Genomic DNA, 12,615 nt, shown 5'->3' on the forward strand with positions numbered 1-12,615 from the left:
ACCTCACTGCAGGGCTATTGGAGGCTCCTTAGTCAACAGGGGGTGGTATGAGCCATGCTAGTGGTGACAGAGGAAGCTCAACCCCGGGGAAATGCATTGAGGAGGGGCGGGGGTGCTTCCTCCACCAGCGTTGCTGCTGTCACAGCCACCAGCAAATGGTCATCGCAGGACACCTCGCTGGTCACATGCCAGGAGCACCCCTAGGAGAGCTCATCGTGCCTGCACGCCGCACTGCAGCTGCTCTGGAAGAACGTTCACTCTTTCCAAGGACAGCGAGCGAGCAGGTAATTCCTCCTGGCTATTTGCTGACCTGGTTATTTGAGCTCTGCAAGGCACTGCCTTTCCCCAGCCACGGTGGGACACCAAAATGGTGGTAGAAAAACTGAGAGAGGGCTGGAGCCTGTGTATTTTCAAAGGCTCATTTTGATATTGGCCACATTAGACATGTTTTGGATGCTTAAGGGCTGTCTCAGCCCTTGCTAGATCTCCCTGTTGTCTGTTATGATCTACCCTTATATCTTCTGGGCTCATAACTCATTCCTCATGTCCAAAGCACAGAGCTGCTGCAGTTATCGGCTGTAGCACATTCCCTCACCTCCGAAGAGGTCTCCCGGCATGATTCCCCAGCAGCATGATTTTCAAAGCTAGCCAAGAGCTGCAGATGCATGTAGATGCTGCAGCACTGCCCTATGGTTTGCTGACTCAGGATGCTTTCAAGCCCTGGGAACCTGTACCTGTGGAGCCATGTTCCCCTTGCAGGGAAAATCCAAAGACATCTCAGACCTCCCAGATCTTTTCTGTCCATGAACAGTTGCACCTGGAATATAATCCTGCATTAACTCCTCCAAAGCAGGAGGGCAAACAGCAATATTGCCCTGAGATCCATCTAGTGGGGGATAAAACCACCCACTAGACCAGATGCAGCTCATCTCTCTATTCCACGTGGCTGCTGGTCATATTTCTTGCCATGGCATTGGTGGGGTTTTTTGTCCTGGAATTGTGGCAGATTGCTCTAATACTTCTGAGATGAAAACCAACTTTCACGATCCTTGAAAAGCAGCATGCAGACCCCAGTACTCCGATTCTTGCTGTAGACCACTAGATGCTACCACTGAGTACAGGAATCAATGGCCACTAAAACTAATGAGAGATGTACTAATAATTGCTCTTATCAGTAATGAGAAGCGATGCAGAGACAGGTCAGGACTGAAGGAGAGGACAGCTGTCCTTCTGCTGCACATATTCCAGAGCATTTTGAGCTGTGAGGATGCTGGCTGGCTTCTCCTGAGCACCACTATAAGGGAAGGGATAGAGAGCTGGGTTTAGACATCCCCTTCCATTATCAGATGGTTGGAACAGCTTACATAACTCCTAGCTGCAGGAGACCTGCTGCTGCCTTATCCGAGTCTGGCCCAAAACAGAGGCCCAAGCATTTTCCCCTGCTGCTCTCTGCAAGCAGTCTTCCCCGCATGGGACCCAGCGAGAACCTGCGCTTTTCTCTCTTCCACAACTGATCAGTCTCATGTCCTGCTCCCTCCCCTTCCCACTAGGTACCCTACAGCCAGCTCTGCTCTGCAGTGTCACCTCCACAGTCTGGTTTTCACTGTTGGTAAAGCCCTGAACTATCTAAATTAATCACCAATTCAGTCAAGAATCTAGCTTGTAAAAGGTTTAATCTGCTTTTGCAGGAACTGTGCCTCTTAATACCCCCAAAATGAACCTCAGCAGCTGCAATATCACAGCCTATGAAAGCTTTCCACTGGTCCAGCTGTGTGTTTACATCCCAGTTTTGCTTTTGGGCATTTTGCTGAATGTGTTGGCACTGTGGGTGTTCTGCTGCAAACTCGGCAAATGGACAGAAACCAGAGTATACATGGTCAACTTGGCTGTGGCTGACTGCTTGCTGCTCTTTACTTTGCCTTTTAAAACTTTAACCCAGTTGCATCAGCTGAAGGTAGGTAGATGGTGCCTGGTTCTGGAAGGTGGCTATTTCATAAACCGCTTAATGAGCATCAGTATCATCACTATCGTAGCAGCTGATAGATACCTTGCAATCAAGTACCCTTTGAGAGCCAAGGTGCTGAGGTCACCGCTGAAGGCAGCTTTTGCCTCTGGATTTCTTTGGATAGTCATCATCTGTGTGATGACCCTCATTAAAAAGTTAGAGGACCGTGGACAAGATGAACTTTGCTTTGAAAAATCTTCCGTTAAGCCCTCAGTGATCACACTGTGTGCTATTATTATAGGGTTTTTCATACCATTGATCATCTTGAGTTATTGCTCCATACAAGTCATTGCAGAACTCCTGAGAAAGAAGAATGAAAACTGTCACAAGGAAAAGTTAATCAGGAAGGCCGTCTACATTGTGTCTGCAAACATGGCTGTGTTCATCATATGCTTTTTACCTCTTTACCTTGGGCATCTCCTTCGCTTTATAATGGACTCCATCGGCTCCAACTGCTCTGCAATACAAAGGGTTAATAATTTTGTTCACCTCGCCTCAGTCCTTGCAAGCACAAACTGCTGCCTGGATGCTATTTGTTACTACTTTGTCAACAAGGAATTTAAGGAAGCATCTCCCAAGCTAGCAAAGTCCAAATCTGAAGCCAGTGAAGAAGCTGAAATTCAGCTCCCATGCATAACACATTAGTGCAAAACACATACAGCACATGTTTTTTACTTGCTATGTTCAAGTTCAACTGGGACTCAATAGCCGGCTTTCACACTTTCTTTTTGTGTGAGTGGGATGGAAGGACTTTCTGCTAATGGGAAGGACTCAGACACATGAAAATTAGCCCTGATTCAGACAACCACAGCAGTCCAGATCCTGATGTAATGATCTAGGTTGCCACTGATAATTCCCTGTCTTATGCAAATTTGAGTAAAATGATAGCTTTCCCCTGCAAAAACTGTCTTACATTTTCCCAGAAAACCCAAAACAAGTACAGCTGGTGGTAAAGGGGATTTTTGTCCCTCCTCCTCACCTTGGATCAGTTTTTATGCAGCTGTAGCTGTGACAAAGAAACAGAGATTATTCCTAATATCCAAACAGAAAAAAAAAGTCAAAGGGAAACCACTGCAGAAAAAGGAGGATGTTCTTATAAGTCACAAATGTCCTGTTTTTAAGTTAGTAATAACATGCCATCACAGTAGCAGAGGCAGATTTAGCCTGCTTTAGACAAGTTTACAGCACCATTCATACTACATAACGGCTACAAAATGGTAATCAATTGCCATACAAGGTCAGAAGAAATTGCAATTGCTTGTACTGGGGAAAAACTTTACATCAAAAGCATTTGAGTCATATAGCATTGAAGCTACTACCCAAAGAGCTGGGGTGGTGCAATAGAATAAGAACTCTGTATTAGCGGTCTATTCAACCTTATAATGTAAAGGACTGTCTATGAAAGTGGCAGTGAGTTGTTCCAAAGCATCCAATATAAATAAAGTCGTGTTACTGGCACAGAGTGTAGTCTCTTAATGAATTAAATGGAAAAGGCAGGGGACTGGGTGGTACGGGACCTGTTCTGCTGTCTGTCCCCAAAAGGGACAGCTCATGTCCCTAGCTGTCCAAGCAAGGGACAGGGGGTATAAGCTGCAACGGAGACTGGGATTTTCAAAAGCAGAACAGTGCCTGCCACCCTGCGATGCACTTACCCACAAACAGCTAAGCAGGTAAAACCACTAACTAGCCCCTTTGTAATGATGCTCAGACAGCACCCACGTGCCCCAGGATGGGACATACCAGGCACATACCTCCACCCATGTTTCCTGACCCCAGGCTGGGCTTTCATCTGCCTGCATGTGCTGGGCCAAACCCTGCTGCCACCTCAGCAGCCTTACAGCCTCACTTCCAGCTTGGCCTTTGCATCTCCTCCTGCTCAAGGCACATGCCAAAAGGAAGAAACCCCTTAAAGAGAGACCTTGCTGCAGGCAACTGCTGAGCAGAGCCCTCCATCCACCTGCCCAGCAAAGCCCACGCCACATGCACAGGATAGTAGCAAAGCCCTGACAGCTTCTCAAGGGGACACAGGCTTCTCAAGGGGACATAGGCTTCTCACCGTGCTTGCCAGAGATTCAGGCAGAAATGGGAATATCTGCTCTGTTGTCACCAAAATCTGAGAGCAGGATCTGGCCTTTGTTCACTGCACAATGGGGAGGGGGAGTAGGAGAGGCTCTGGTTGCAAAGAAGACCTTTTAAGGAGATTGGTTTCTCCCCTGTTCTACCCCTACATTTTCTTTGAAAAGCTCAAAGCAGCAACAAATGACGCTGTGCATGCAGAGATGGATATCTCCTCGCAGCTCAGCCCAAGGTGTGGCACAGCCCTTACAGTGATTTCATGCTGCTCAGCCCAGCACAGCAGGGCTCACACTTTGCCTTCCCCAGCCCTGTGTGACAATGGGTGTCCGGCATCGCTGTAGTAACATATGCACCTTTGTGACTTTAATTTGATGGGCTACTCTCAAATAAGGCTAAACATACCTTTAAGATTTCCTCCCCGGTATGGGATTTGTGTGCTGACAGCACAGTGATTTGAAAGATTATCTGATTGCCAGTGTGTTTTTTCTACACCTCCAGTCTCACCAACATGGGTGAGAGCTCTTCAGAGGTGAAAGCTTTGCACAAACCAAACTGCTATTTTAGATGCACAGGAAAAAAATATTTTTCCTCCAGTAACCGCTAATTAAATGGGTGGAGGAGATACAGAGATGCCTACAAACAAAGCATTTCCGAGCAGATTCTGCTAAGCTGTCTCACTCCAAGTAATGCCCCTTCCTCTAGCAGCTGTTCACCCAGAAATACACACCGTGAACGCTTGGCCAAAGACAGCCAAACTTTCTCACCACAGAAACTTCACACCAAAGCCCCTGTACAGCAGTAAGTCCTCAGGTGCTTACTGGGTTTTGGAGAGGGAGGGAGCATCAGAGGGGCTGTGGAGGAGACAGTCACCCAGCTGTGCCAGGATGGTGCTGGGCAGGGCATGCAGGGATGGTCCTCACTGCCACAGCTGGCCTCCGCAGCAGCTCTGAGCAGGACTGCAGCTGCTCCTAATGACTGCTCAGGAGCAGCTGGCTAACAAGGGCAAAGAGGCAGGAAAGCATGTTTCACTCTCAGAAAAGATATGTGATAAACTATCCCTTTGACACAGGACCAAAACCTCTGTTCTTCACCATTTGAGCAGGGTCTATCCAAGTACAGGGCAGTCAGGGATTCAAATGTGCTGGGGCTGAAATATGTGGCACATAGGCCAAGAAACTCCTGCCAGCTCCCCAGCAAGAAAACTGGATTATGCTGTTCTGTTTACTCCTTTTTTTTTTTTTGCGCTTTTTCCACCTGGAGCTTTTGAGTTGATTTAGTAGAAGGAGAGTCCTCTAAGTTCATAACTCATCTGGCCAAGCTCTCCCACACCATACAGAGTAGAGCTGTATGCTCTTCTTCGGTAAGCTGAGGGAAGAGCTAAGGGATGAATTAAGCAGTGAGGAGAGGCAGCAGCAATCTACAGTAGTAGACATTTCTGGTGGACTCAGCAACCTCTGGGAGAGAAGTGGGGATCTGAGCACTTGACAACAAGATATGGATTCTTCCACCGCCGCCTGGAAGGCAGACAGCCCCCACCCCATGCACAGACAGACCATAACTATCCAGGTGGAGCAGGCCTTGCCTGCTTGCTTTGATCTTGCTGCAAAAACCTAGCTATCTCATAACATCTACCAAGCTTTTGAATATGTACAACTTAACCTTCTTAGCACAGGAGGAGCTCTGTCTTCCAGACTTCCCAGATTTCTCTGGAGCCAAGTCTGGACAACATCAACCTCACACTTTCCAAGTGATGAGGGTACATGTGTGAAGAGAGCTGGAACCTACACCTCGCAGGCTGGCCGAAGCAGGTATCTCCCACCATGCATGACCACATCCTGCCCTCATCAAGCCACACTGCCCTCCCAGCAGCTGCAGGACACAGGTAGGCACAAAACATCTTGCACTGGCATTTCCTACATTATATTAATTCTAATTTTACGAACTGACAACAGAGATGGACGCAGCCAGTTTGATACCCTTCACAAGCACTGAATGGACTTGCTACAAAAAACGGATCACTTGAAAGCACGAGTGGAGCTGCCGCAGTGCACTGGAGGTGGCTGCACAGGTGGGACACACACAGAGCGTAGGAACACATCCAAACCTCCCTCTAACTTTCATGCTGTTGCTTACAGAGGTCTGGTTATGTCTCACACCAGTTTTCTTGCTTGGGGCTCGCCATTTGCTGTTGCTGTCATATCTTAACTGAACCCTGCTGCCAAGTACTGAACCAGGGCAGCTGACCAAAAAATGATAGTTCATCTGAAATGTCAGCTGCGGGGGGAAAGTGTGAAAGCTGTCACCAAAAAACTGTGACATACTTCAAAGATGCTTTCATCGAAGACAGAAAAAGAGGGCACTTCTGGGGAAGTGAAAATCAGGGTGGTTCATTATCATTAGCTTGAGATGAAGCATTCCTATGTCTCTCAGTTTCTGCATGAAGGCTCAGAAACATCACTGAGTCACTCCAACAGGATAAGCTGTCCCGTGTGGGCACTGCACGCACCAGCTGGGGACAGAGTCTGACACCACGCACTCCTCATCCTCAAAGGTGCTAAAAGGCTGCAGCATCTGCAACCCTGTCCATCAGAAACCCTGGCAGCAGTCTGCCAGTAGCTTTATTAACTTCAAAACTCCCATTTCACTTTTGTCTGCTGACATTTTTCTGCCAAGATGAACACTTCATACTTCTGCCTTTCTGGCCTTGGCTTTCAAGCCAGGCTCGCTGCTTTGGTTTGGTAAAAATTTGGCACAGATATTTCAAGCCTCACTTTTATCAGCCTCAAAATTGCAACAGCAAGTCTGTCGGTCTCTTGCCCTTGGTGGGTGCCACAGCCCGCACTTTTTTAACCCTTGCCCTATGTTGCTACATAAAAATGGGCGCCAGAAACATCACACTTCTACTAGAAGTCACATTGCACTGACCAGGGACCAAAGGACCAGCTTTTCTCAGTGCCCCAGCAGAGAGACTCTGCATTATGTCTCCACCACAGAGATGTCACATTTCAGAAGGGTAGGACACCATCATGCACACCCCATGTGGGTCACAGCTCCTCTGCGTTGCCGCAGCTATTTTGCGACCTCCTTAAGCTAACACATTTACACTTCTGCCTGTCACAAAGGTTATTCAATATTTTCTTCCGAGAAGAGCCCCAGGTGATGGAAGGAAGGGGACTGCATAATCTATTCTGGTTTCGCAGCAGAGAGGCAGCAATGGACAATTGCTCGCTAGCCACTGCGGGCAGGGCAGCGCAGGCAGAAGAAGGTGAGGAATGAAGAGATTCTTGTTTAAGCTATAATTTAATGGTAAATTGGATCTTTTACTGCTGCTCACTTCCTTTCCTTGCTATTATTCTGGTGAATGGAAGAATATGCAGCTGATGTTCAATACTTTTGTATTATCCCAATGGCAACTGAGTAATTATGAAGAATTAAGCCCTTTATTTTATCACTTCAAGGCTGCTCCCTTTCATGTTCTGGGTACTGACCATATCAGACTTAAGCAGCATTTAACATGTCCCGAGCAGACCCTGGCAGTGCCACCCTGCGCTCAGGGGGCCAGAATGAGGTCTGTGCCTGGGAGGAGCACACCCGCCAGCCGTGGCCCTTCACCATCACTGGGATCTTTGCTCTCTGCCACTGCAGTTACACGTTTCCATCTCAAGTGACATGGCTGTATTCACAGTGTTTTAGCAATTTTAGAGAGGGGATAGGTTTTGGCTTCTGTTTTGTTTTTAAAGAAACAGAACTTTGAAAAATTTCAAAGGTGCAATAAACTGTGCAATGATAAAAGACATATCTGACTTTAATAACATACCTGGAATTTTTCTCTTTTACCAGCTGGCTGGACCCAAGTGGTGGATTTTGTCCCTTTTGGAACAGCAGGTGATATTTTCAGTAGGCAGAGAGCAGCGAGGCAGGATCTCACCTCCGGCCTCCTGGAGGGATGGTGGTCTGCAGCAGTCCCAGCTCTGGCAGAAGGGACAGGGGAGCTCAAATACAGCAGCACTGCTCTAGGTGTGAATGTTTGGGGTTTCTTTGTTTTGTTTTTTTTTTAAGATTCTTCTGTTCTAACCTCTCACATCAGGGACCTCAGAGCTATTTCAATCCCAGCAGGGAGGTCTCAGTAGAGGCAGATTCTTGACCAACTTCCTGGCTAGGTAAAGCACAATCTAGGAAACAGAGGCCCTGCCAAAAAGCTCCTTTGGAGGCAATGCACTCCCCTGCATCCAAGTGCTCACCTCCTGCTGGGCTGCCCAGGGCAGGGCCACCCCAGCACCCACCTCCCTGGACACCCGCTGCCTTCCCCCAGCAAAAGTGAAGTGGATCCCACCACCTGCCTGCCTGGGACAGGGATCCTAACCAGGCAGCATCCCCCACTGATTTTCAAAAGAATAAAATAGAATTTAAAAAAAAAAAAAAAAAAAAAGAGAGAGAGAAAAGGCCTCCCATGGAGATGAGAGCACAGCAGAAAAAGCACTCCATTTCAAAAAGGGGTTTCCCAGATTTTGCATTTAAAGGCATACCCCAGGTTCAGACTGTGCTGCTGGTGACAATTTATGTACACGATCATTGTGAAGCAGATTTGAGGTGACAATACTGAAACCAGTTACGAAATCCAGCATATTTCTGGGTTTTGGTTAATTCACATTGGCTTTATTTTTTGCCAGTAAACCCCAGGCTGATTTATTTCCACTGGTGTATTTCAACACTTTCCTCATCCTCATAAACACACAAATCCCTCACATCTTACTCCAGTTTCCCTTGAAACATTTCCCTATTTAACTTCTTAAAATGGTGGGATTTTTTTGGTAAAAGTGACCAAAGGAGGAATTGCTCTTCTGCTTTCAGATAAGGCTGTGTAAGCCAGGGGCTAAAGAGCATGCATCACTTTTGTGCTTGGCCAAGTTTCTTCAATTTCCAGCTGCACAAAGGCACAGCACATCAGTCGGCATATACAGAAGAGATAAATCACAAGAGCTTCTTTTTGTGCACTTAAAACCTCCCCCATAGTGCTGGCAAACGCCCCGATAGTGCGAAGGTTTCTGCCTGTGTCAGAGGAGCAACGGGGACACGCAGCTTCCTGGTGCAGAGCACACAACTGCAACAAAACAGCCCTTCTTTGCTCCATTGCTTTTGGCGCTGATGGTGCCGGTTTGCAAGCCCTGTCCCCAGCACAAGGATTGGCCTGTCCTCTCCCCCTGTGCAGTTTGTACCTGAATCTGCACTGGAGGCATCCCACAAACCTCTCCTCCATGGTGGGATGTGCAGGGGAGCTCTAGGAGTCTTTCAGGCCCATCTGTGATGCAAGAAGTGCCCTCCCTTGGCTCCAGGAGGTGTGCATATACCTCCCCTTCCTCCTCCAGACTCTCTGGCATGGGAATCCCCCACCCCAGCGCTCCTCCCCATGCCCAGCCTGCCCCAGGATCCTGCTGCAACTGGAAACTGCCTTTATGCCTCATATTGCTGTGACAAAGGAAAGAAATGGGGGTACAAGACCCACATGAAAAATCTAGCTTTAGAAATTGCTGTATTAGCAATTACCCTTTCCAGAGAGTGAACTGTGCTGTACAGCCCTGCTTTCTTTTTACCTCTTGGAGGCTTTCCTTCCTCAGGTGGCTCTTGTCCTCAGCAAAACCCAGTGCTTTGCAGGATCACCCAAAGTCTCTGACTGTCCAATGCCACCGCAGTATGCTGGGCTGGCCGGCCTGTGAACAGCCACACAGGATCCAGCTGCTCAGCAAAGCACCCAGCCTCCCCTGCCATCAGCTGCAAAAACAATAGGTTTCCCCTCCCCTGGGAAAGGCTGGACATGACCGCAGTGAGGTGATGAAAGAGGACAGGCTACCATGGCTGGAGGAGGCAGGGAAGGTCTCAGGCCTGCAGGGCAAGCTTTTTCCAGAAGCCTTGTGATATCCCCAACCCAGCCTGAGGGTACCCAATGCAGTTCTCTGTGAGGAAGCACATGCACCACAAGAATTTCCATAAACACAAGGAGAAGAGGTAAAGAAAGAAAAAAAAAGAAAAAAGAAAAAAACCAAACAAACAAAACCCCAAACAACACAGAAAACTAAAAAACCTCAACAACAAGCAAACTAACCAAACTACTGGCCATAGAAAAGGTGACTCGTGTGACAAATTCTTGGGTGTGCAGAGATATGGCCACCAAACAGGGAGGTAAGAGGTATGCCTTAGAAAACATGCCACTATTTCCACCAACCATTTGGACTCATCCTTTCCAGATCTTGGGCATTTTTTTTTTCCTCCTTTTTTTATTGTCATCTTCTCCTGTAAATGACCCCAGAAGCAGCTCAGCCTTTCCAGCAGTCATAGGGGCACATTCTGGTGGCCAGAGCTGGTTGCTGCCACTCTGAGTTATCCTGACCAGTGCTGAGCATCCAGCCCCAGTATGGGCCAGTCATCCTTGCCCAGGGCATTTTTTGGTGTGTTATCAACTACAGCAAAAATGATCTGATAGAAAAGAAGAAAAAGTTTCATGACTGAAAAGAAGAAAGCTAAGGGAGGAAGGTGAGTGGCTAGTAGACCCCAACCAGCAATACTCTTCCCCAAATGGAGCAATGATTATTCAAGGTCTGCTCTTCCAACCTGTCCGTGCAGGAGTGACAAGCCCAGCAGGAGAAAGTCCCTAGCCCCAGGAGCCAGGTCCTCCCCCTCTGCATCAGCATCCCTCACTAACCCATTTTATTACCAAGCTCCATAGATAACTTGGCACCGACCTGCAAAATGCAGGAGGAACCATCTTTCACCTTCCTCATCTGACCTTTTGCTTCTCCACCTTGTGCCAGAGTAGCCTGTCTCTGATCAGCAAAGCCTACACCATTAAATGATTTCTAGCAGATCTGACTCAGTAAGTGACCCATACAAGAGCAACAAACCCTAGATGTCAGTAACTTAGGGAAGGTCAATCGACCAGAAAGCTGTCACAAAAAAAAGGAAGGAAGAAGAAAATATTTGAAGATTCATTTTAAGACAACAGCTGAAGAAAAAGTCTCCATGAGTCATTCTCTATCATTTCTAAAATCCTGATTTGAGAAGAAACATTGTGAACAAAACCCTCAGTCTCCAGTTGAAAAGTAAATAACACATCAGTCAGTGTAGAGACAAAATACTCCCTTTTTCTGCTTTCTTCCCTGTGCTGGTGACAAAATGTAGCAGTGGGACATAAAGCATGTAAGGGGAACAGAAAGCAAGTAAGCATCTAGGAGAGACACAGAAATGGAGAAATGGCAGTGGCTGCGGCATGCAGGAGGGGAAAACAAAAGTTTCTGAATAAATTTAGTTCCTGATGCATTAGGCTTGTAAAACTAGACAAATTAGGAATTCCCCATGACTAATATTTCTGAGCAGAGAGCACGGGTAGTTTACTATATATATCTTTTTTTTTTTTTATAAACTGCTTTATTTTCTTAAACTCCTGATTCTAAGATGTTCTGTGTGAACCAGAAGGTTTAGTAAATATTCTCCAGATGGGAATTCCAGACTTAAAGTAGGCTTTTTTTTTTTTTGCAATACAGTGATTAATCTCTGTGCTAAGCTGCCTTTTGAAGTATCTGAAGGAGTTACATTCCCACACTTCTCTCGGGGTCTTTTGAAAACAACTGTCTTCAGTCACTGGTAGCTAGAGCTTCTTCCTTTGGCTCATATTTAACTCTGCTGCACAGTATTAGAGATTTCTGTGAGCCTCTGGGCTCCCCTATCAGTACAGAGGTCTTGTTTGTAGGCAGCCAGAGAAAAAGTGCAAGTGCATGAACTCACCACCTCTCCCCATGCACCATGAGGAAGATTCTCGCATGGAATCAGCCTCTTGCAGTACAGGTCATCTCCTCACAAGGTTTTTTGCAGTTGTAGTAAGGCTGGTAGGAAGCAGAAATCCAGCACGCTCCATGCTGTCCCAGTCCTTGCTGCAGCTGCAATGCTGTCTATCTGCAGCACCTGAGCCCAGAGAAGGCTGGATTTGCAGGGCCCTGGCACTACACCGCAAAGCTGGAAGACCATCCTTACTGTGGCAGGCTGGAAGCCTGCCAGATAGTTTCACAGGTTACTACAGCCTGTATTTTAGGAACCTCCTAAACCAGAGATTGCTTCTTTATGTAAAACGGCCCATTCAGGGGCTTTTCTGCCTTCCATGAGCACACAGAATCACTTTTTATACCTGTAAAATTATTTAAAAAATTAAAAATCTAACCACACCATCGACATTTAGCTTTCACAGCATAGACAGCACGTCCCTGTACCTGCCAGAGCTTGGTGCAGCATTGCACCAGGCAGAGCAAAAGGAGCCAACTGCAGCCAGCGCCCACCAGGTAAATCCTGAGCTGGATAATGCTCTGAATGGAAAACACCTGCACCCACCTAGAGCTGCCAAAGCTAAAGATTGCTCTGAAACTCCAAAAGGCCCAAGTTATGCTTATACTACAGGGCTGCACAGAAAGTGTCAAACCACTAGAGGGAAACCTGACCAAAATCTGCCACAAAATCTCCAGCACACCTGGGAGAGGAAGGGCAGAAAATCA

The 12,615-nt window shown here is 47.1% G+C and overlaps 1 protein-coding gene across 1 annotated transcript; it reads left to right on the top strand.

Moving 5' to 3' along the window:
* The first annotated feature begins 230 nt into the window (after window positions 1–230).
* Window positions 231–3,195, top strand: LOC140654826 (G-protein coupled receptor 35-like). Its single transcript, XM_072868589.1, has 2 exons — window positions 231–284; window positions 1,689–3,195. The coding sequence occupies exon 2, from the start codon at window positions 1,715–1,717 to the stop codon at window positions 2,648–2,650; it is 936 nt and encodes a 311-aa protein (XP_072724690.1). The 5' UTR covers window positions 231–284; window positions 1,689–1,714; the 3' UTR covers window positions 2,651–3,195.
* The last annotated feature ends 9,420 nt before the right edge of the window (window positions 3,196–12,615 follow it).

The sequence above is a fragment of the Ciconia boyciana genome, chromosome 7 (assembly GCF_034638445.1).
Source record: "Ciconia boyciana chromosome 7, ASM3463844v1, whole genome shotgun sequence".
Taxonomy (NCBI): domain Eukaryota; kingdom Metazoa; phylum Chordata; class Aves; order Ciconiiformes; family Ciconiidae; genus Ciconia; species Ciconia boyciana.

Coding starts and splice junctions, on each gene's coding strand:
- LOC140654826 (XM_072868589.1), top strand. CDS start 1,715: ATGAACCTCAGCAGCTGCAATATCACAGCCTATGAAAGCTTTCCACTG.